Source organism: Salarias fasciatus (genome assembly GCF_902148845.1).
Source record: "Salarias fasciatus chromosome 7 unlocalized genomic scaffold, fSalaFa1.1 super_scaffold_4, whole genome shotgun sequence".
Taxonomy (NCBI): domain Eukaryota; kingdom Metazoa; phylum Chordata; class Actinopteri; order Blenniiformes; family Blenniidae; genus Salarias; species Salarias fasciatus.
The window spans coordinates 3,315,682-3,340,375 of NW_021941229.1; the positions used below are offsets into that span (position 1 = coordinate 3,315,682).

General features: G+C 46.5%; 2 protein-coding genes across 5 annotated transcripts in view; one reads left to right on the plus strand and one right to left on the minus strand.

The window, feature by feature from the left end:
- rab27b (RAB27B, member RAS oncogene family) overlaps positions 1-10,348 on the plus strand; it is a 48,053-nt gene extending 37,705 nt beyond the window's left edge. For all 4 annotated transcript variants that reach the window (XM_030084820.1, XM_030084817.1, XM_030084816.1 and 1 more), the window contains 5 exons: positions 1,996-2,167; positions 5,501-5,589; positions 6,139-6,242; positions 6,445-6,568; positions 6,854-10,348. In XM_030084820.1, coding sequence (XP_029940680.1) covers positions 2,015-2,167; positions 5,501-5,589; positions 6,139-6,242; positions 6,445-6,568; positions 6,854-7,040 — 657 coding nt within the window. In that variant the 5' untranslated portion in view covers positions 1,996-2,014 and the 3' untranslated portion in view covers positions 7,041-10,348. The remainder of the gene's footprint in view (positions 1-1,995; positions 2,168-5,500; positions 5,590-6,138; positions 6,243-6,444; positions 6,569-6,853) is intronic.
- A 98-nt stretch (positions 10,349-10,446) lies between these two features.
- LOC115382872 (cingulin-like protein 1) overlaps positions 10,447-24,694 on the minus strand; it is a 47,367-nt gene continuing 33,119 nt past the window's right edge. Inside the window, exons 7-22 of the mRNA XM_030084815.1 lie at positions 19,141-19,428; positions 18,104-18,199; positions 17,520-17,702; positions 17,207-17,317; positions 16,894-16,952; positions 16,628-16,775; positions 16,442-16,546; positions 16,104-16,256; positions 15,105-15,272; positions 14,847-15,020; positions 14,387-14,476; positions 14,212-14,295; positions 13,830-13,948; positions 13,503-13,611; positions 13,139-13,302; positions 10,447-13,042 (exon numbers count right to left, since the gene is read on the minus strand). Of these exons, the coding sequence (XP_029940675.1) occupies positions 12,880-13,042; positions 13,139-13,302; positions 13,503-13,611; positions 13,830-13,948; positions 14,212-14,295; positions 14,387-14,476; positions 14,847-15,020; positions 15,105-15,272; positions 16,104-16,256; positions 16,442-16,546; positions 16,628-16,775; positions 16,894-16,952; positions 17,207-17,317; positions 17,520-17,702; positions 18,104-18,199; positions 19,141-19,428 (2,214 nt within the window). The 3' untranslated portion in view covers positions 10,447-12,879. The remainder of the gene's footprint in view (positions 13,043-13,138; positions 13,303-13,502; positions 13,612-13,829; positions 13,949-14,211; positions 14,296-14,386; positions 14,477-14,846; positions 15,021-15,104; positions 15,273-16,103; positions 16,257-16,441; positions 16,547-16,627; positions 16,776-16,893; positions 16,953-17,206; positions 17,318-17,519; positions 17,703-18,103; positions 18,200-19,140; positions 19,429-24,694) is intronic.

Genomic DNA, 24,694 nt, shown 5'->3' on the forward strand with positions numbered 1-24,694 from the left:
TCAGCTGAATGAAATCCTTAAGCCAGTTTAGTCAAATAAATCAAAAAAGTTCAGAAAACTACCAAAAAGTATCACAATTTAAAGTCCAGTGATCATGAATTATGTTGTGGATTTAAAAAGCGAGCTAATGTTTTTCATCCAAATCTTTGTTGAATTAAATTTTAAAAGCTACTGAAGGCTCTTTGTTAGCAAGGTTAGCATGTAGCATCCCTGCACCGCGCATTCAAGCTAAAAATAATCTTTATAACTTTACAGCTGAGTGAAGTGAAGCAGATCTTTGGGCTCGTTCTGTTGTCGAGCTGTTTTATCGTCTCAGACCTTCAACATGACAGACTAGTCTGAGCATGGCTAGCTAAAAGCTAGCGGCTAGCGGCTAGCAGCTGCATGGCTGGAGCAAGTTAAAGTGTTGACTTCCTTGATCTAGTGAATAATATGTCAATTTTTGACATAACAGCTGGAAACATTCGTTTAGTAGCTTAATTAATCTGTAATCTCTGTGTCTGAGGAGGCAGCGGGATCACGAGCACACACACCAACCCCTGCAGCGTGGGGCCTTCCCCGCATGCACCGTTACAATTAAAGAATTGAAAGAAAAACACGATTTCAGAGCCTAATATCAGCCCCGGTGATGGATTTCAGCTTCAGCAAGAATTTGGGTGTGTCATCCAGGAAGCAGTGCAGCCAGAAACTGCTAATGGAGAGAGACAGCAGCTCTACGACGAAAAGCAATAAGTTTCAGTCATTTAAATTTTCACTAAAGACATAATATAATGGGGAATGAATTTAATGACATTACAGCCAACATGCTATTTAACAATCTATTGAAGCGAGAGTTGAACCCTGGATTCCTCTCTGCCGGGTCAATGTGAGTTATTGTTCTCCACCGTCAGCTGATCCAGCAATTCACAGCCTGAAGGAGGCAGAAAATAATCTCGCTTTTCACATCCCAACAACCGCTCTGTTCACGCCTGGTGTTCACAGGATTTCAGACAGAACTGACTGATGGAAAGGTGTAAAAACAAGCTGGAAACGACAAAGAGCGTCAGCGTGGATAAAGAAAAATCAACTGAATTATACAGCAATAAGTGTGGCTAAATAATGACTTAGTTGTTTTTTTCTGAAGTTGCTCGGACTTGAAGTTGCCTGACTGGGACAAAATGTGTCAGACTCCGAGCTAAAGCATTAGACGAAAACATGTTTGAACCAAATATACTACAACTGTCTCGTTGCTTCATTATTGTAACTCTGTGAAAAGTTCCATTCTTGCAGTTTAGTTTTTAGACGGGAATGATAAAACTTATTATTTTCTTCATAATACCTTTTAGAGTTTGGACTTTTTGTTGACATCAGGTTCTGCTCTTGCCATTTGCTGTTGGTTAGCTATATAAAAAAAAAAAGTATGAAACCAGGCTGAGGTGGATCCAGTCTGAGGCCTGGATCCGCCTCCTGATCTGAGCCACAGTCAGGTTATTGTGAGGAGATCAGAGCTCCTGACATCTAAACGAGCAATAAAGCACAGTGTTACACACTCAGCTGACTCAATTAGAGTCCTGTGATCCCTGGTCTAAATATACCGCCGAGAGCCATGAGGCCGACAGCTCGCCAGACGCTAACGCTCCGTACGCTAAAGCCCATCCGAAGACGTCTGCCTCGACTAAATCATACATGTGACACACAAGAATATCAATATTGGACTTAATCCTCCGGTACGGACATTGCTTGCCTGGACGATGGGTTTGCTAGCATGCTCTCCTACGTCTTCATGATGTCCTCGGAGCTTCCTGATGCTCTCATTCACCTTTTTCACAAACTGACGAGAGCTGTGTGCGGTCAGGAGGACTCAATCATGCCTGCTGTGATTACCCAGCGCTGGCATGTTCCCAGGAATCCACGTGCTCGTCTGTCCTCTCTGCCTCCGGCGTTCATTCGGTCTGGCGTTTCTCTCTGGGAGCTGCTGGACGCGTCGCTGACCCGGCGTCTGTGTCTTCCTCACAGGTTCACTGCGGCCGGCACTATGACTGATGGAGATTACGACTACCTGATAAAGCTCCTGGCCCTGGGGGACTCCGGCGTGGGGAAGACCACCTTCCTGTACCGATACACCGACAACAAGTTCAACCCCAAGTTCATCACCACAGTGGGCATCGACTTCAGGGAAAAGAGAGTGGTGAGTTCTCCGCTTCTCTTAGATCTGCTCCTGAAGTATCAACAAGTCTAAGTTCAGCAGGAGTTGCAGTGTCGACAATAGAAAGGCTCACAGCCTGCGATAACGTGGTTTGGAAAAGTGGCGAAGCGACTCGTTTAGCCGACAGAGCTCTGGGTTCGGTAGCTTTAAGGGAAGTATTCTCTTCACAACTTTCTGACTTCTCTTCCGCGAGCGCTCAGGTGAGGAGGTTCGGTTACTATAGTTACCGTGGCTTTATGAAAGAATAACAGTGGGTCAGATCAGGTCTGCGTGTTCGGCTGCTTTTCTCCCACAGCGGCTGCTGAGCTGAGTCACACTCCACTTATTCAAACTTCTCCTCAGAAAAAAGAAAAACAAAAATGGAAGAAATTACATGCAAAAAACAGGCAAACAATGAATAAAATCTCTGAACTCCAGGATAAGTATAAAGGCCCTGGTCAGTTAAAGGGTGAAGCTCGTTTGGTTCTGTTGACCTTTTGGCGTTTGCCCGCCCCTGACCTGGACACGCTGAAACAGCTTTCAGTCGTGGTTCCAGGTCACCGCCGTCAGGTCAAGTCTCGTTTTGTTCTTTTATGCCACGTCAGACCAAAAGTTACCTCTGAGATCAGGCTGAAGCTCTTGATGGTTTTTAGTGGATGTTGATCAGGTTCTGGATTATACCGGATTAAATCTCAGCAGTGTGTCACTGACCCTCCTCAGCCCAGGAGTCCCAGAGGATGCCAGATAAAGCTGAACGGAGCGGTACATTATCTCTCTGAAGAACTGATTTTCTACCTTTACTTGAGTTCAGTTCTTAATAATTAAAGATCTTTTTACTCGGTTGTGCGGGGCTTAATGCAGCCTGCATGTCACTGTGTCCTTTACACCACGCCACACTTTAAAGATTTATGTATTAGATTTTTCAAAGCTACTTGCTTGTTTTAGTTGGAAACGCTACTGTACTTGATTTTGTTATTTTGGGATGAAAATATTTAATAATTCAAAATGGATGAACTGTTACTGTTGAAGCCGTGTGAGACGTGTTCACTGACTTTCATGTTGCAGAAGGTCTTAACTCAATTTCCTTTTTGTAAAAAACAAACAAACAAACTAATAGGCTGTTAATTAAGTTGAAGGGAAACGTTGGTATTGTTATTTATCCGGATCATTCTGCTTGTTGACTCTCAGGTTGGACAGTGAGTGACGCCTCCACTGGATATTCAGCTTTATTTTTGGAAAGAAGATGAAGGCTTTAAGCTCAGATTGAGTGAAACCGCTTCAGTTCAGGACCAGTCGGCTCCTTCTTGTCAAGCTGAATATAAAAACAGAACGTCGTTTCCTCTGAATAAATGATAAATGATGTTCGACAGAAGCTTTTTGTAGCCTTCATACCTCTTTCTGTGTGAAGTGCCAATTTAAGCTTTCACTGAGACCAGCTTGAAAGTTGTGAGGCTGTGATTGGTTTCTCATGAGAATAAAGGCATGCAGATGTGTGTGTGTGTGTGTGTGTGTGTGTGTGTGTGTGTGTGTGTGTGTGTGTGTGTGTGTGTGTGTGTGTGTGTGTGTGTGTGTGTGAGAGATGCATCAGACTTGGTTCGGTTCACAGTTTAGTCACCTTGGTGCTTCGCCGCTTTCGCACGTCTGAAATACAGACAATGCTGCTGTAATCCCAGCGCTCCACATGACTCACAGGATCGATTATATTTCCTCACCTCCAGTGTGTGTGTGTGTGTGTGTGTGTGTGTGTGTGTGTGTGTGTGTGTGTGTGTGATCACAGCTTTAGGTCACTCACGTCTTTAACATGTGACTTGAAGCTGGATTTGGAACATTTGGTTCGTCCTACAGCAGAGATGGAAAACACACACCGCCGTCTGTTTCTGCACGACGCAAAAATTAAGAAATAAAGTTTTATCTGAAGAAAACTGTCATTGGAGCCACATGTGAAACTCGTCCCACATGTAAATGCACAGTATATCACAGATCAGTGGTTCATTTGGATGATTTATGACCTTCCAGTTCGCTGCCTGGGTCTTTAATTCAGTGTTTCATAGCTGCTCGGGCTGCATGTTCATGTCCAGATTAAAGATAGATTCGTTTCTCTCTACGCGTCTTTTATTTTGTGTCTTGCAGCTGTTTTTTTTTTTTTTTTTTCAGAGCAGGAGAAATGGTCCTGATTGTTGGCTTTTGGGTTTGAAATGATCCAGATGATTTGTCACATTTCAGGGTTTGGGTCAGGGGTGTTCAACCTGCGGCTCTGGAGCCACATGTGGGTCTTCAGTCCCTCTGTAGCGGCTCCATGAAGCCTTCACCACGTGATGCGTGAATAAGCGTTTAACTTATTTTTAAGTTGTTATATGATTCGTCACTCTTGGTTCAAAAGGGATTCAAAAAAGGTTCAAGTGAATTTGGGAAAAATAGCAAAAACTACAAGAAATGGGGAAAAAAATGGTAGAACAGCTTAAAAAACCTGAAATGTCACCAATTTCTAACATAAGAAAGAGAAATATGGCAGGAAGAAGCTTCCAAAACTGTTTAAAAAAATGGTCAAATGGTTAAAACAGCTAAAATTTCAAAGCTCTCAACAACAAAAGCTTAAAAGAACAAAACTGTTAAAATCATTTACAAAAGTAGGTTCAATGTGATAAAATGTTCACTGTTCTGAACTGTAGTTAAAACTTCATGAATGCATCATAAGATCTAGGTTTTGTTTGTGAAGCTTCCTGAGCTGCAGTCGCCTCGTTTTACTGGTTCAGTGTTCTTTATGGCTCCAGAACTACTGGACTTGACAGGAAGTCAGTAAAATGGCTCTTTTGGTCATAAAGCCTGCAGAGCCCTGGTTTGAACAGTCGAAGGACCATCGGCGCCTGTAGGGTCTGTCAGCTGTTTACAAACATGGCGTCACGTGAAACTCGGCTCCGGGAGGCAAGAAGCGACGGCCGACGACAACAAAGCAAACTACTTCCCGTGAAATCCCTTCGACTGTCAGATTATCTTCAAACCTTATCGGTTGAAACCCTTAGTTCTCAGACAGAGAGGTGTGTTTCACCAGATCCGTAGAGTCTGAGGGTAGGATCGGGGGGAGACATTCATGAAGCGGGAGGTGTGAACGACGCCCGAGGCTTCCTCATGGAGACGCCATTACAGCAGCTGCAGCAGGAAACAGGCTCAGTGTGTGTCAATACACACCTGCCTCCTACCTACTGGGACCAGAAACACACACTCCTGGACGTTTCCCGTTAGGTCCACCAGTTCAGAATCTCCTCTGGATGTTGTTCTGTCTGCTCACGCTGACTGTGGTCACCCCCTTTTAAAACGGTCTTCCCTCTTTATTCTCAGGTCTACACGGCGTCCAACCCCAACGGGACGACCACGGGGAAGACCTTCAAGGTCCACCTGCAGCTCTGGGACACAGCCGGACAGGAAAGGTGGGCTGCCGGGCCGGTCGGCGGGGAAATGAGGGGTCGACTGAATTTCACTGACAGCGTCTCCAGCAGCACTTTAACGACTCAATTCTCCAACAAACCTAAGAGTTTCTGGCTCAAAGCTCCTGTTTCCAGCTGCTCTTCCCTCTGTTCCTGCTCGATACTTTAGCTTCTAAAGCGACACACACTCTGCTTTGACTGGTCTGCAGTTTAATGTGGAGGACAGCAGGAAGAACTCAGAACTGACTTCTCTCTGTCAGCGGTTGAGTTCTTCCTTCTGCTGAGTTGAGGTTGTGAGTGTGGAAACACGGCGCTCTCCTCTGTGTTTAATTGAACTCCGGTTGTCTGATCAGTTGATTGTGTTTACGGAGGTCCGATGAGTCACTGCAGGATGAGTCACAGCTGTTTATTTGGCTTTAATCGCCTCCGTCCAGCCGAGCGCGGCGGTCCGACTCGCTCCGTTCCTGAAACGATCCCGATATTCACTTCAGCTGTTCGTTCTGACCGGAGCCTGTGTTTTCTGTTCATCTGATCGATTCGAGTGTGTTTCAGGTTCCGCAGCCTGACGACGGCGTTCTTCAGGGACGCCATGGGCTTCCTGCTGATGTTCGACCTCACCAGCCAGCAGAGCTTCCTCAACGTCCGCAACTGGATGAGTACGTGGAGGAGAAGTCCTTTAAATCTGGAGAAATGCTGAATTTAGGAGGACTCTTTGTTTACCTGTGTGTGTGTGTGTGTGTGTGTGTGTGTGTGTGTGTGTGTGTGTGTGTGTGTGTGTGTGTGTGTGTGTGTGTGTGTGTGTGTGTGTGTGTGTGTGTGTGTGTGTGTGTGTGTGTGTGTGTGTGTGTGTGATTGCAGGCCAGCTCCAGGCCAACGCCTACTGTGAGAACCCGGACATCGTCCTGGTCGGGAACAAGGCGGACCTGGCCGACCAGAGGGAGGTTCAGGAGAAACAGGCCAAGGAGCTGGCCGACAAATACGGGCAAGTCAGTGTGTGTGTGTGCGTGTGTGTGTGTGTGTGTGTGTGTTTGTGTGTGTTTCCCTTGGTAAAGGGAGTCTGCGTACGGGTCCAGGTCTGGTCTGCGGAGCCCACACAGCAGCAGAGTTCTTCCACTTCCTGTTTGATGCTGAAAGACTTCTCAGCCACTTCCTGTGAGATGAGGTGGAAGATATCTGACTGGTTCAGACCGGATCTGCGGCCCTCAGCTCCAGGAAGTGGCTCTCGGTGTCACAGCTTCAGGAGTGTCATTGTGCCGGTTCTCCTCAGGATCCCGTACTTCGAGACCAGCGCGGCGACGGGGGCGGAGGTGGACAAGGCCGTGATCACGCTGCTGGACCTGGTGATGAAGAGGATGGAGCAGTGCGTGGACAAGCCGCCCGCCGAGCCCGCCAACGGCAACGGCGCCGCCAAGCTGGGCGACGCGCCGCCCAACGAGAAGAAGTGTGCGTGTTAGGACTCCTCCTCCTCCTCCTCCTCCTCCGCCCTGCTCCGTCAGCTCCACAGCACGTCTTCATCCTCTCCTCCTCCTCCTCCTCCTCCTCCTCCTGCAGCTGTCTGCCTCTCTGACAGTGAAGCGTCTCTGTCTCCCTCTGGTGGCCATGCGTGGTACCGCAGCGTGTCAGGAAACAATGTGCCTCAGTGAGAGCAGCAGCCTGGGAGTTCAGCTCGTTGGGTTTCAGCTGGATGGGTTTCATTCCGGGCTGTGTGTCTGTGGAAGTCAAGCTGCGGTCCGTCCCCGAAGGAGGGGACGAGGATGACATTTAACCTTTTCTTTTCTGTCTTTGTTTTGCTACATTATCCTCTGTTTCCCACAATGCACCTGCATCCGCCAAGTTGGATCTATCTCTCGTCTTCAGACTGGTTCAGTTCATTCACAGACGGTTGATAGTCATAAAAATAAAGTGCCAACAAGTAGCTTCAAGTGTTCCTGGACTCCAGATCACCAGATCGGTCCAGTTTTTGACACAAGATGCAAACAGCTCTGTGGCGTCTTTTCTTTCACCAACATAGGCAAAAGTAGAAAATTCAGTTTTTTGCGGAGTTTGTTCTAAACCGAATGTTTCTGAAAACGTCACTCTCTGAATCACGTTAAAAGTCAGCAGCATGCTAATATTGACTCTGTTTTTCTGAGTGTTTTTGAACAGTTTACGATGTTTGGGTAGCTTCAGTGAGGAGGAAGTGGGAATCCCGCCACAGCTCCAGGCCGTCGCTTTACGTGCCAACGCTTCTTCTCGTCCTTCGCTTTTGGAGACGAACGTTTGCAGAGAACTGCCATGTGACTGTTTTGTACGTCCTGACGTTCTGTGTTCAGCATGGGAGATTTTACGGCTCAGCTAAGCTCAACACACTGAGCTCAGTTGGAAATGGTTGGTCTCGTCTGGTAATACCGGATTTTACCACAAGATGGTGCTTTTAGCCACGAGCTAACTTCTTCCACTGATAATGATAAAAACAAAAGAGATTTACAGAATGAAAAATACTTCCTGTCGTCTAAAGAGAAGAAACATGGCTTAAATCAGGAGTTTTTGGGTTTAATTCACGTTCTGATCCCCAAAAAATTCCAAGTGTGAGTCACGTTCCGGAGAGAGGTGTTTCTTAAAATAGAGTCGGTTCTTTTGTGTTGAATTCTTCACTCCACCGTTATTCCAGCGCCCTTCAGTGTACGACTTGCTGTTGTTTATTGGCTTTAGCATTTTCAACGTCAATGGTCCAGGAAAACCAACAATTGGAAAAAAACCTAACTTCGGTATTCAGAATACACAGATTAGTGTTAAAGCACAGTGGGTCAGCAGTTTTGCCTCAAAGCTGAATGAGATAAAAACTTTTTTTTTCTTCAGTGTTCTGGTGCTTTAAGTGAGGCTGTGGTCATACCAGTGTTGACCACCGGGCGGTGGTGAGTCACTGAAGCTTCTTTTCAGCTCATTCATGGTTCACTTTATTCCTTCCTGTTTATCATTATCGTTGCAGCTAATACTTCTCAAATCAAATGGATATCTTTTTTTTTTTTCTAAATTGGCTCTAATTAACATTTTTATTTTATAGAATCTTTACTGAAAGGTTATTCATTGACAGTGTGCAGTTTGTTGTTTTCCCCTCTCTCAATACGTCTGTATGAGTGTGAGGCTCAGTATTAAGACGCAGCTTCGTGGCATTATGCTGCCGCCGCCATGCCTCTGAACACTGGTATTATTGAGTCTGATGGACTCCAGCGGTGGAGCGATGGAGGCAGCCCTGCTCGGTGCCTCGCTTCTCTTTCATTGTGGCGGTCTAGAGATATTTTCTTTCCGTGCAGTCCGGTCTCTCTGATCGTGAAAAAAGCTGCACAGCACTGCTAAGGACCACAGGACTTCCCTTTGTTTTTGAAACAGTATTTTGTTTAATTAATAAATAAAATCAATTATAGACTTTTGTCAGAAAAATACAATCAAGAGTGCAGAAATTGAAAGTCTTTCTATTTCCACCTGTGGTCGCCAAGCTTTTCTCCATGAAACCCTCCCAGATCCCCATCTGAACCATTCCGGATCCCTTTCAGAACCTATTGAGATCCCCTTCAGAACTTTCCAAGATCCCCTTTAAAACCCTTTAACATCTTCTTCAGATCCCTCCCAGACCCCACAATCCTGGGTGATCTGTCCTCCTGCCGTCTCCTCGGTGCCATAAACCCATCCCGCTGTCCTTCCATCACTACGTTCCTGAACCTTCCTGTTCTTCTTGTGGATCTTCAGTTCTTGGGGTTGGTTCCCCTGACGAATCTTTGAGCTCAGACGTTTCATAAACTGGTCTTTCGGCTCGGAGTCGTTCTGCCAGAACGAAACAATCCAGCTGCTCGTTCAGTCTCACTTGGACCAAACAGAGAGTAAATACGCCGTAAAACCAAAACTTTGAGCTACGACACTCTAAAAAAAAGCTTTTCTTCATTATGTCTTTATTTTAAAGCTCATGACACGGAATCGTCCTGATCAGAATTATTCCTAAAGATCACAAAGAGCAGTAACTTTATTATTCTATATTTGAAATATAGTGTGTACAGGATGATATTTGTAACTTTTTCTTGGTTATTGAGGTGTTTTTGTTGAAGATTTCGGTTGAAATGGATCAAAACGTCTTGAGTGATGTTGCCCAGTGGCTCCTGAACCTGGTCCTGGACTCCTCCACTCCTTAGAGACCCTCCAGGATTCAGAAGATCCGGTTTCCTGGACTCCCAGAGCAGCGGCCGGCCCATCAGGCGCCGTGACGCCGGACCGTCTGGTGGATCCGGCCTCCCGTCTCACGCCGACCATCGTCTTTCCGTTGACTTCGTAGCGCATGTTTGTGCCTTTTCGCTTCACTCGGGTCTCCGGTCTGGAGACTCCCCCTCAGACTCTGAGTGTCGTTTTCACTGAAAGTTTACACCGTTTGCAGTCATGTTGTGCCTGTTTCTAAAAAAAACAAAGAAAAAAACCCTCTTCTGTCTGATCCTCTGTAAAGTTTGTGAGCTACTGAGTATTTTATTGCATTATTGATTATAGATTACACAGCAGAGACGTCCCCTCGTTGTGTCGGTATATTCTGGAGACGCCCAATCAATCCGAGTACCTCGAAGAGCTTTTATTTTTGGAAATCCTCTCTGATGCCTGCGGTGGGTGTGCACTCGTTCCTTCAGTTCTCTGTGTGTATCGATGCCTGTGTGTTTGTTGCATGTTTGACACCCTGAGAATGGAATGACATGTGATGCATTCAGTGTTTCCGATGCCAGAGCTGCAAATAAATTTGTTGGTTTTACGCCGCGTGGCTTTATTGTGTCTCCGAGAGGTACAACGTCCCGCTGATTCAAGGTGTGGGAGACCTTCCACATGAAAACACAGCAGAGACACCAGAGGTTCACAGTGGGTAAGAATTTATTGGTATTTTGTTCTAGAAAACTTCTCACCAAAAGAGAGAATGAGGAAAGTAAAAAATAAATACCCGAGAACAGCAGATCCATTTGACGTGAGCTGAACTCACAAAAAATAGGAGAGTGGATTTTATTTCATTTTACAGGTCAATAGACGCCACCGTTTGTTTTTCTTTATTTCATATAGTTACACAATCTTAAGATTTCTTGTGCTGTTTTCATATCAAGATTTACACACACACACACACACACACATACTGATGTAAACGCACAACTCAAGGTGTGGGGAAATTTCAACTTTACCTTAAAACGATTAAACTACGCCAGAACAGGAAGTCAGTTTCCTTCAAATTAAAATAGACCCGATGCATTTCTGGTTCTACCAGGATGTGAAACTTCATTAGGTAATGAGAATCGTTTTCACACACTGAACAACTGGTGTTTGTTTATGGCCAAACATCTATCCATTTGGTGTTGTAGTACCACTATCTGTCACTAGTTGGTTGTTTTCAATCCCTACGAGAAAAAAATCCACAGCGGATAAACTAAAAGTGAAAACTGAAACTTCACTAACTGTGAAGACGGTCTTAATACTGCCACCCGGTGCACAAAGACACACACTGCACCTTTAAAAAGGCTGCTCTGAATATCTCACGTTTTTCATATGACAGTTACACCATCCTGCTCGTCAGCATCAAACTCATTCATTTAAGGCTTTTTTTCCCAGGTGTGCACTAGCAAAGAGAAACTATTGTTTTAATTTGATTTGAATTCAACAGAAAAGTAAGAGCTGCCAACATCTTGGCTTTTTCTCTTCTGACTTTCATCCTCACACAGAAAATAAAGAATTTCCATAAACCTGATGTAATTTAAAAGAAAAATGAATGAAACGACTCATTTCCTACTCAAACCTGATGCTTGACCCATCCATCCACCCCTCCTCCTCCCCCTCCTCCTCTCAACTCTCACTTTGCTCCTTTAAACCAAGCAACATTTCAAGAACTTCCTTCTCCTCTCTATTTATGACTGTCACAACTTAACCTCTTCAGTGTGTGTGTGTGTGTGTGTATGTGTGTTTGTCTGCTGATACATGAATTTGTGTCTCACTTTCTTTGCCCTCAGTCTCGGCTTGCAGACTAAATCAGGCCATCTTAAATCACCGAGTTCCACTAAAGAGACTTTAAGTCTTATAAAATCTGTGTAAATAGCAAGTCTGCAAGTCAACACTGAGGGAAAATAAACCCCATCAGAATAGATAACCCTCTACAACAGAAGGCATCTGCAGGTGAAGACATAAAAATATTATACAATGAATTCCAATTGAAAAATTTAAATATACACAGGATATTCAGCTGCTATATTAACCCACCATGCACATTATAAACAGTATTTTGTGTAAACATAGCTGTCCGTCTTCAATGTGTATTCGTTTGGTCTAAGATTATCTTCTCTTCGGCGTTCTTTCTGTCTAATGTTGATGCAAACCCAAAGTTTGTTTTTTTGAGAATGCAAAATCAATACAGCAGCAAACCCCCTAAAAATACCTGAAACTGAAGTCTAAAATCATCCGACAATTCATTCATTCACTCAATCATTAAAAAAAGTTGCCCCGCCAGCAAACTCAATAATCTTCAAATCACAAAAACAACATAAACATACACACAAAAAAAAGAATTCAATATAAATAATCACTAAAGGGTGCAGCTTCGATCACTTCCCCTGCTTTCCCACAGTAACCTGTCAACAACCAGACGCTGCAGACGCCTGGAAGGAAAATCCCTCCAAACGCTGAAGAGTCTGACTATTTCAGTTACTCAAACAACAAAAAGTCCCGTCGTCACCAAACTGAAGAGACATTTAAAAACAACTACAGTGAATCCCGGATCCTCCAAGCCTCGTTTATTGCCACCAGTCAGGTTTTCTGTGTGCTGGCTGCAGTTCCTCCTCCCCTCCAGCAGGAGGCCACCGTGGGGAAAGGGTTTATCAGTGAACGCTTACGTCTTCCACTGAATTGACTGCTGATTATTTGGAATGTCCGAACTTCCTGTTCACTACAGGAATGAGAGGTATCTTCAAAATCACATATTTATGATTTAATGCAGATTTTTCTTTATTTGCAAATCCGTCAACTTCCTGACTCGATTGGTGGGGATCGCCATAGCAACCGCCGACCTCCACGGACAGGATCTGGGCTTTAAATGACTGAAATCATAAAGGTGACGCTCTGAATCCTGGTGGAACGCTGCTTTTGTTCATCTGGACAATTTCGTGGTCGATGATCCACTTTTTTTTTTTTTTAAGCTAGCTTAAACGAACAACTGGTGGCAGGTGAAAAACAAAGAAAACCCCCTGAAAGACGCCTGCTGCGTCGTCTTCTTTAATAGCTGAAGTATGTACAGGTGCGTTCCGGCGAGGAGAGTCAGACTTTGGTGACGGCGCCTTCCTCCTCCGCCGCCGCCGCCGCCGCCTCTACCCGCTGCTGCTGCTGCTGCTGCTGCTGCTCCTCCTCCTCTTCGTCGTCGACGCTCAGGTCCAGACGGAGGTTGTCCAGGGTCTGACGGATGGACAAGGTGTCCACACGCCTGCAGGACACACAGAAGGACTCATTTATCTGTGTGTGTGTGTGTGTGTGTGTGTGTGTGTGTGTGTGTGTGTGTGTGTGAGGTGTGTGTCAGTACTTGTTCTGCAGGTGCTGGTCCAGCAGCTGCCTCTGCAGCCGGCTGCTGTTCTCCCTCTCCTCCGTCAGCTCCCGGTGGGTGTGACGGTACTGCGCCTCCTTCCGGCTGGCCTCCTCCTCCGCCTCGTTCAGCTGCCGCTTCAGGGACCGGATCCTCTGCGTCATCTGAGCAGAACACCACCGACACCGGACCCGTCAGCCTCCAGCCGGTCAACCAAACACACCGTAACACCGGAGGGCGTCCAGCACCGTCCAGAAGGAGCACCGGACCGCCACCAAAACTTCACATGGAGGACTGAGGTCTGCTGCCCTCTGGTGGAGACATTCTGCGTGTGTGTGTGTGTGTGTGTGTGTGTGTGTGTTACCAGGTCTTTCTGCTCTGTAGCTATCCGGTGTTCCTCCTCCATCTGATCGGTCAGCTCGTTGATTCTTCTCTCCAGTTTGCTGATGGTGTTTGTCAGGGTTATTTTGTTCCTGTATGACACACACACAGACACACGCACAACCACACACACACACACACACACACACACACACACACACACACCCTCCATCAAAACATGTTTTTGCTCCAGAAAGTCTAAAAATGAGAACTTTTCTGGTATAACTGTTCCTGTCATCTCTTCAGGGATGAGAAATGTGTGTGATGTGTGTGTGATGTGTGTGATGCGTGTGATGTGTGTTTTCCCGACCTCTCCTCGGTTCTCAGGCTGTTCTCCAGCTCTTTGGCTCGGCTCTCCGCTCTGGTGATGACGTCCTCCTGAACTCTGGAGCTCTGCAGCTCGTCCAGCTCCAGACGCAGCTCCCGCAGCTACACACACACAAACACACACACACCCGACACAAGTGTCAAAACACACCAGAAGCAAATCAAGAAATACATTGTTGTCATTCTGAATCTGATAGAGCCGATAAAGTCTTAATTTTGTGCATTTTAATCGGAATTAAGCCAATGAAGTAAGAAATTAAACTATATCTGAATAAGTTGTTTCATTATTGGGTTATGATCCCTCTCTCTCACACACACACACACACACACACACACACACACACACACACTCTCAGGCAGGTCACCTGTCTCTCCATGGAGATCTTCTCGAGCTCCAGCTGGTCGCTCAGATCTTTCTCCTGGATCAGCTTCAGCTGCAGCTGCTCCGTCTGACAGAGGAAATCATGTCAGGTCATGAGAACTTCACACACTCCTCTTTTACTTCTGTGTGTGTGTGTGTGGATGTGTGTGTGTGTTCACCTGTTCGATGGCTCTCTTCTGCTTGGCGGCCCACCTCTGCTCGCTGTCGTGCAGCTCCTCCAGCTCGGTCTCCATGTCGATAATCTTCTCCTGAAAAACACACACACACACACACAAATACACACACACACACACACACACACACACACACACACACACACACAGACGTATCTTCAGAACACGATGTAAATTTGGGATTATGGAATGAGAGCGCTGACTGCTGAATTGGATTTGCATAATTAATCCTCCATTAACCCTGAGCGCTGATGGTTGGCGTGACTGATAGATTCGAACTGAGAGGTCACACATGCACACGCACGTGCGTGGGCAGATTATTTCGAGGGGAAACTTGGAGAAAATTGAAAATAGCTGATGAAGAATGCGAGAATTGTGAAGAATGACCCTGAGCTCCGTTACTGAATAACATGTGGGGTTTGGCGTTTGCCGTCCCTGTCGCTACCTGAGAAAGTTTGAGCTGCTTGGCCAGGTCGTCCTTGGCCTGGTTGGTGGTGTGCAGCTCCATGGTCAGGTCGTCCACCGTCCTCTCCGCCTGCTTGACCTGCAGCTGCAGCCGCTCCCTCAGCTGGATCTCCTCCTCCAGCGTGCGTTCCTTATCGATCAGCTTCCCGGACACCTGCAGACAGGCCGAGTGAGCGCAGCGGTCCGGGAGGGGCCGGGCGGCGGGCGGCGGGCGGCGGGCGGAGGGGAGTGACCGTACCTCTCCCTGCAGCCTGGACACCAGGACCTGCAGCTTCTGCACCTCCTGCTCCTTCTCCAGCAGGGTCTCCTCCAGCTCGTCCACTCTCATCTGGGCATCGGCGCGCAGCTTCTGCTGCAGGCTGAGCTCGGTGGAGGACTGCAGGGACGCCTGCATGGCGTCGCTCAGCTGGAAACACACACAACCTCACAATGTCAGAGCCTGACAACCTCACAACCTCACAATGTCAGAGACTTACAACCTCAAAACCTCACAATCTCAGAGCCTCACAACCTCACAACCTCACAATGTCAGAGTCTGACAACCGCACAATGTCAGAGACTTACAACCTCGCAACCTCACCATGTCAGAGCCGCACAACATCACAACCTCACAATGTTAGTCTGACAATCTCACAATGTCACAACCTCACAATGTCACAGCCTCACAACCTCAAAAAAACACAACTTCACAATGTCAGAGCCTCACAACCTCACAATGTCAGAGCCTCACAACCTCAAAACCTCACAACCTCATAATATCAGAGGCTTAAAGCCTCACAACATCACAACCTCACAATGTCAGATCTTCTGATCCTTACAACCTCAGAACCACCCAACCTAAGAACCTTGTAACCTCACAGCCTAAGCACCTGACAATTTCACAACCACACAACCGCGGATCCTCATAACCTTATAACCTCACAACCTCAGCATTTTACAACCTTATGACCAAACAACCTAAGAACCCTAAAACCCCACAACCTCAGCACCTCACAACCTAACAACCCTACAACCTCAGAACCTCACAACCTAACAACCCTACGACCTCAGAACCTTACATCATAAGAACCTTACATCCTCACAACCGCTGATCCTCAGAACTCCACAATCTCAAATCATAATCTCACAGTCTCAGAACCTCAGACTAACAGAACCTCAGATTGTCTCAACGTTAGCCTCTCAGCTCCACAGAAGAGAGACCAAGGTCTGAGCTTGGATGGTGTGTCCACCTCCGTACCTCGGTCTCCAGTCTGATAATGTCGTTGTGGAGCTCGGATGTCCTCTTGGTCTTGGTGTCCTTGTCCACCTCCAGCTCCTCCAGCTGCCTCTCAGCCAGCCACAGCTTCTCAGCCAGAGCCTTGGAGTGCTGCGTCTGCTTCTCCAGGTTTTCCTGCACACAGAACACACAAATCAGAACTTCTACAGGCACACACACTGTCCTCTAACCTATTGTCTCTGAAGAATACCAGCGACTTGTTGGAGCCATCTGATAATTGATAAGACCCTCTTTGGCTGAATAATTATCATTTTAATGGGGACCGGTTCCTTCCAGCCTGTTGCAGTCACTCTGCGTACCTCAGCATCCTGGATCTTGTGCTGCAGTGACTGCTGGAGAACATTGAAGGCGTACTCCTGAGTGTTGACTTCCACCATCATGTCGCGAGCTCCCTTAACCTCAATCTGAGCAGGAGGAGAGGAAAACAGTCAAGCAAACAGATCGAGGACTGAAATAAAAGCCAGCACTCATCTCGGTGAGCGTACCTCCATCTCCCTGCATCTTTCGGCCATGGCGCGGTTCTCCCGGTCCATCTCGATCATCTGCTCTCTCATCCTCTTCATCTCATTGGACAGCTGAGTGTTGGTCCTCAGCAGGTCCTCGTTGTTCACCAGCAGGCCTCGCATCTCAAACCTTCACTCACACAAACCACAACCACACCGTCAGAATTCACGGGGAGTAGGAAAAAGGGTCTCAAGAAAAAAAAGAGAGAGAATACCAGACAGAGAGAAGAAAAGAAAGACAAACAAACCTGATCTGGTTTCTTTCCTTCTCCATCTCCACACTCTCAGCTTCCAGGAACTGGTTACGCTGCAGAGGAAAGAAAAAGCAAATTACAACACAATATAATGAAATCATATCTGTCTACAGTTCATCTGCATCAGCAGCTGCTTCCATGGCGTCCTGCAAGGTTCTGTCCTCGGCCCCGTCCTATTCAGTCTATACCGGTCCCCCTTTGTTACACCATCCACCGTCGGTTCTCCATCTTTGCTGACGACATCCTGCTGTTTCAACCAAACCGCCACAGACTGGACTGAACTCCACTGAACGCTGAGTCAGGTCACCTTCTGCAAGGCGTCCAGCTCCTTGGTCAGCTCCTCGATGTAGTCCTTCCTGTTGGGCCCTCCCATCGGACTGGTGCGCAAAGTGTAGTGGTTTGTCACCACCTGAGGCACCTGGAACAAACACACACAGTGACAATCAGACCACACACAGACACACAGACACACAGACACAGACACAGACACAGACACACACACACACACACACACACGCACACACACACACACACACACACACACACACACACACGCACACACAAAGTGGTCTGTGATATTCAAACAGTGACAAAGACAGACTGGACTGAACTCCACTGACAGTGTTGATTTCAGTCCTCCTCCTGACGAGGGAGTCGTAGGCGGAGAAACGTGGGCGTGCGCTGCCCAGGGTGGGGGTGGGGATGCCCAGGGTTGTGGTGGGAATGGGCACCGGACTGGGACTGCGGCTGTTGAAGGAGTACAGGTTCATTTCCGAGGTGGCAGGAGAAAGTCCACTTTGAACCTGAGGGGACAGACAGAGGTGTGTTAGCTCCAACTCACAAACTGTGGGGCACAGTGGTGCAGTGGGCGGCACTGACACCTCACAGCTAAAGGACCCAGGCTCAGTTCCAGGACCGAAGATTTGTCTGTGAAGTTTGCACGTTCTCCCTCAAACCAACAGTCTTCTCATAATTAGCAGCCAATAAAGTCATAAGTTGACAATTTTATGTATAACTCACCAGTGTAAAAAAATATCGAAGTCTATCATGTAAAGTAACGGCATTATGCCAATATGTGAGAAGTTAATGCAATTGAAGTAGCATTAAAATTGATTGTGTGTAAATCCTGTTATCACCAACGTTACCCTGGACTTTCTCAGTTTTCATGAACTGAATGAAACACTTCTCCCAGCGGCTCACACACCTTGATCTCGGACATGCGGTGCCTTGGACTGTAGTCCATGGAGGTGGCTGTGGCGTACGGGCTGTTGAACACTCGGGGAGGGCTGTCGTAAGTAAACTGCAGGCACACAGATACCGTTTACTTAACATTAGTCACCAAACAGGGAAAAACAGACCTCACAGTGCAGAGGAGTCAGATTTAAAAGTGTGGTGGTAGCCATCATTGTCCAACTGTTTCTGCAACAACGCTAGTGAATAAAAACCCCATTAATGCCATAAATGACTAATGCAGTTTCCGGCAGGAGGACATTTATGACTTTAATAGACTTTCAGATGATTTCAGGACCAATCATCACCAGTGAGTTGAATCTGCACGTTTGAAACAAGAGCATGAGCATCATGAACAATAACAACATTTCATCCTGCTCATTCCACAAAACACTGAACATGTGATCATTTTGATTGGCTGAGAGGTGAGATCAGAGACAACTGCTGTTCTGTGGTGAGTCAGTTAACAATGTGAAACCTTCAGTCTGTGTTTAGTCCGGGAGCTGGATCTGCTCGCCAGCTGTAAAGGAAACAGCTGGTTAATTCTCTCTCTCACTTCTCAAGATGCACGGGCAGAAAAATACTGCAAATGGACTGGTTTCGGCTCAAATGTACAAGTAGAGTATATTCAGCAGTGATCAGGAAATCTCAGCAACATTAAATGATTTTGGATCTTGTGAGAAGAAGAGAAAAACCTTTGTTTGAAATCTGACTCCAATTTTTTTTTTCAGAAATTGCATTTAAATCTGTTGACCAAAATTCAGTTAAATGAAATATTCCAAAAAATTACACATCATTTTAACAGAAATAAACACAACAATTATTTGCAGATGTAGATATTACCATTTCTTTAAATTGATTGAAGAGAATTTTACTGAAAGTCCAGCAGATGGCAGTGTTCAACAACTGCTGCTGCCTCACGGTCGGTCGGTCTCTCTCTCTCTCTCTCTCTCTCTCTCTCTCTCTCTCTCTCTCTCTCTCTATGTGTGTGTCACACACACACACACACACCTTGTCAGACATGGTGTCCCAGTCTTTGGAGGTCAGGGACTCCAGGGAGCCCTTGTAGCTGTTGGCCCCCGGTCGGTTGTTCTCCCATCGCTTGGTGCCGTTCTCCGCCACCGACCCGCCGCCCCCGGGGCCGTTGGTGTCGCTGCCGCCGCTCAGCCCGTTGGTCTTCATCTCGTTGTTGAGGAAGAGCTGGTACTTGGGGTTGTGGGTGCTGGGCCCGGCCTTGGGGGTGGACGGCTCCTCCTCGGACGGACTGTCCATCTGCTTGCTGGAATCGAGCTCTGACTCCTGGAGGAGGAGGCGATAAACCTGAGTGAGCTGCTCGGTCTGCACATTCAGTCCAAAACAGATCGAAACGCAAACATTACAATCAGAGAAATCAAAAACACTGATCAGATTTCTAATGTTAGCAAGCAAATTGAACACAATCAAAAGTAAAGAGGAGAGGGTTATTGATGGTTGTTTTTAGAATAAACTCACTATATCAAATCAATGAGATCACTCCCGAATATCGAAGGTCTAATGATTTAAAGCTGCATTCATTTGATTTACGGCCATTATGAGCCCTAGCAGTAATATAGCACTGATGTTGATTTATTGTTGGTGTTCAAATTCCAATGTTGTGGAGCTTGTCAATCAGGTTTAGACTCCTTTTATCTCGAAACATGCACTGCACAGCCACACGTTTGCTAGCTTCCCATTTAGCATGAGCTGCTAATATCTCATGTCAAATTAATTAGTTCCTAACTGGAAAATCATTGCAGTATATTCCTTATTCCCAAAGAATAACATCAGATCCAGTTTTCAGCGAGATAGGAGGAGTCAAGGTCTATTTTGACTTGAACAGTGAAGTTTAACTGGAAACCTTCTGGCCTGGGTTTGAGGCTTTTTCAATTTGCCAGCATGCATTTTTTCCCCCAAACTCTGCAAAATTTACTGGTTTTATGGTTAAATCAATTTTTAGCTAAATGATTTGAAAGCACACAAGTTCAGTGTTTTTCAGTCAGGCTTCATGCAACACAAATCAGCAGTCACTGTGGGAAAAACATCATTATTCAGATTAGACTAAACACCCAAAATGGAATCATATGTACCAAAAAAACAAAAAACAAACAAAAAAAAAAAATAAACAAATCAAAGTGAGAATTATGAGAGCCGTCAGTCAGTTTGAGGCCTGGTGATTAGTGTGATTGAAGAGAGCGCATTTACAGTCTTGTGGCGGTTTCATGCATTTGGTTCCTGATGCGGATCGATTTGCGTGCGCCGATGCGTTCATGCAAAGAGGCGCTTCGGAAGAAGCTGCCATGTGGCTGCACGGCGTTCACTCACAGACGACGAGGAGGCTTTTTTTTCCTTTTCATGCACAGACGTCATGCGGATCGTTCGGTGTGGAGGATTCCTTACCGATCCCACGCCCGAGTCATCCACAGCGTCTCTGCCGGACTCTGCGGGTTGTGTTTTGTCCTTTGGTTGTGCCTTTAATTTGTCAGAGTTGATATCTACTGGACAATCGATCCGTGCTGCTATCTGACTACCTCTGGGACTTTTCGGGGCTGGATGTACCTCCATGGGACTTTTTGGGGGTAGTTCTATCTTCTTGGGACTTTTTGGGGCTGGATGTACTCCATGGGACTTTTTGGGGGTAGTTCTATCTTCTTGGGACTTTTCGGGGCTGCTTCTGCCTTCTTGGGACTTTTCGGGGCTGGTTCTACGTCCCTCCCATAGGTTGTCTTGCTCAGATGAGACAGGGTGACACTGGGAGCTGGGCTCCGATCTCCTTTAGTGCTTGTCGGTGTGGGTGGCCACGGGTTCAAACCACTGGACCATCAGCTGCGTCAGTCAAAACCTCCACGGACAGAGACTTTAGCATCAGTCCAAGCCGGGCAGAAGGGGAGGTGGACCTGGAGAGCTCCGGTTTTGGAGAATTTACTGATCAGGTCTTTGATGCTGTGCGCTCGCTGGAGGTACGACTGCTGGGAGGAGTCTTCAGTCGGCGCCCCTGTAAGAAGCCTTGAAGGTCTGCGAGTCCTCTTCATATTTGGTGGATGTAGGCTGAAAGAGGCGAACAGTAACAGAAACAACCCCAGAAAGCCGGTAAGCAAAAGTCTGAAGACCACATGGTGTTGGCAGACATGGTTAGGACCGTGCTGAGTCGGTACCAACATTTCTAAACACCAGTCATCACCAATCAATGACCATAGTCACCAATATTCTGATCAGTGAATGATTATCACTTCTGAGAATCAGCTAAACAGCAGTAGCTTTGAGGCCTGGGCTACTTAGACGGCCATCTTTAGTTGAGAGTGTTGAATGGAAAGACTGAGTCAGGATCAAAGTGGTAAAAATATGGAGAACTCCAAGCCAGTAGGCTTGACAGTCCACTGTACGATACCAGTTGGCAGCATCCAACAGGAACTGTGAATACCTGACCCTCAGGCAGAACCAGAAGCTGACAAACAGTGATGCACTGAAGGGAATCGTCGATCGGGTTTGAGTTGGGTTACGCATTCAGCCCAAAACTCCAGATGAATGAACGGGTGTTTTAATGCATAAAGCATGCACCAGACTTTGTGCATTGATAACATTGCTCAGCTGGACTTTACTCAATCACATGAACGAAAACACCAAAAGCAAATCTGACATACCTGGGAAATCTTTCCATGATCAGGATTGAGAACCCAGATGCTCTCAATCCTGATACGTGGTACTACAAGCTGATTATCAACTCGATGATTCAATCAAGGCTTTTCCAATCTTGACCAGCCCATGTTAACCATAATAATGTCAATGTTTAACTTGTTGAGATTACACACATTAAGCGAGGGACATATAAACAGACAGCACTCAGCATGCTGCAGCTCTGCCATGTGTGACCATATCTTTAACCTCATTAGTCCCAAAGTAATCCTCGTGGAGCTGAACAGACTTTGGAACAACTGAAGGAACAATTTCACCGCTAGAATAAGCACCAGATCCAAACCAAGGTGTGTTCATCCGACTCCACCCCCGGTGGTTACTTTCCACATGAGCCCAGGTGTTGCCTATTACACAACCGTTCTACAAACTTTCAGATGTTATATAGTTTAGAAAAGAGCCACTTCAGAGCTCCCATGGAGTGATTCCCCATTCTCCCATCACTTCAAAATCCAAATCTCTCATTGAGTTCTTTAAGCGGATGATAATAATCTGTTTGTCTCTCCATCTCTGTCTCCTGCCTTTACAGTGTGCCGCCTGTCGACTGATGAAATGCATAATGGCATCAAACCCAATGTGTGTGTGTGTGTGTGTGTGTGTGTGTGTGTGTGTGTGTGTGTGTTCCCATCATGACATAAATCCCTCTTGAGAAACTGCAACATCTGCTCACTCCTCTGACCCCCCTCATCCTCTTCGCCACCCCCCCGAAACGCGACATCCCACATTCTCACACTGAAATAAAAAGGCACGAGGGCAGATAAAACAGATAGGAACCGACACTGGGAGATGAAAGAATCCACTCCACTCGCACACACGGAACGAGGGAAGAGAAAGAGAAGCAGCAGAAAATGTCAACACTTTTCTGTTTCTGCCCAAAAAGCCTCTCGAATAAATCCAACTTTAATTAACAATCACAACAAGAAGGCCGCTGCCACTCAGAGAAATGAAGTGGCCGGCGTCCAGGGGTTTAAATTTCGGGGCTCCGGGGCCCAGAACACCGAGTGGCCTTAATCCAGGGACTGGCCCGGCCGCCTGCCCCCGGGGGACGGCGCTCCCAGGCCGGGGCGGGAGACGAGCCCGGCCTGAGAGGGCGGAGGGTTTAGGATCGCTGCTAATCATCACGGTATTAACATGTTTACAGGCCATGCAGGGATTAGCTCTGAGCCCATGATTTTTAATGTTATTATTCTCTGAGCTCTGGTGAGCTGCGAGCGGGAGAAGGACACAGAGGCTGCTGATGAAGAGGGCTTCTGCCCAGTTGCTGGAAAATATATTGGAAACAACACACACACACACACACACACACACACACACACAAAGTATTTGTATTGCTTCTTGGGAAAATAAAATTTTCATCAGACTCATGTCGTACGTTTGAAAGAACGCTGGTGAAAACCACGACCAAAACCAAGACCTTGACAACTTTCTCATATTTAAACTGTTTCAGTCTAGGCTTCTAACGAGTCTTTACATTCGCTAGCCATATATGTTGAATTGTTTTAATTTGGCCGTTCAGGACGTTTCCTGTTACGTTTCTATGAGACGCTGTCAGGCGAGTCACATCAGGCCGTCCGTGGTCGTACCACCGTTCAAGAACTTTCTGACACCTTTCATCTGGCACAAGCCAAGAGTTCTCCACTAGTTCTTAAACACGCTACCTAAATTCACTGAGTTACACTACTTCCTGCAGACCTAACTCAGATTAATTCTGTCCCCCACGATGCAGAAGGATGAGGCTGAATGCTTCCTCATGACTTCACTGCAGTACGTTTACCACAGACCGTGCGCCATCTGACATGGACACTACAACAGCAATGCAAACTGGGAAAATGGCCAATTGGAAGCTGCATTCAGGATTTATTCGCAAAACTTTCGAGGGAGTTCAATTATTTTTTTTCCACGTAACGGTTTTGATCTAGCGCCTCAAAGCAAAGACTGTTCTTGAAGAAATGAACAACATTGGTCTGCACGCTGAAGACAGAGAGCTCGAGAACGGAGCTGTGTTTGTATTCCTAAAGGAGAAAAACGGTGTAATCAGGGTGCTTTGTTGGAAGTGACAAAGCTCCCCTCCGGTCTCCAACCACAGTGATTATCACCTGTGAATTCGTCCCGGTGTTGTGTTTCCCCGGCTGCGCTGTTCCGCCGTATCATCCTGAGAAGCGTCTCGCTCGGCGGAAGGTGTTGGGAGTGTTTGAGCGAGCCTGTTTGACGACAGGCTGGTTTACTCGAGACTCCAGGAGATTGAGCGGGTGGCCATCTGCACGGCAGACAATACAACATGCACACTGTTCTAGTAGGAAACAATAAATTTGATCAACTGCAGACACCAACCTGCCTCATCCATCTCTTAAGCTAAAACAATTTCCAGCATTTCATTATTTCAGAGCTTGTGGCTCGTTGGCAGCATTCAGGAGGAAAACAACAAACTTCCTGCTTCTGACTGCTTTCAGGTTCTGTGGCCGGTTTCTCTGGGTGGCTTTAGGCTCTCCATCTGATTTCTTTAGCTGGTTTCAGGTTCTGCGGTCTGTTTCTGGGTCTTTGGTTCGTTTCTGATTCTGTGGCTTCAGGTTCGTTGCTGGTTTCTTTGGTTGTTTTTTTTTTTGTGGGGGCTAATTTCAGGATCTATGGCTGGGTTCTGTGGTTGGCTAGCTTCAGGTTCTTTACTGGTCTCATTGGTTGGTTTTAGGTTCTTTGCCTGGCTTCTTTGGCTGGTTTTATGGTTCCTTGGTTGGTTCACTTCAGGTTCCTTGCCTTGTTCTTAGGTTGGTTTCTCGTTCTTTGCCTGATTTCTTGGTTTGTTTGTAGGTTCTTTGGGGGTTTTTTTTTTTCTTTAGTTGGTTGGCTTCAGGTTTTTGCCAGG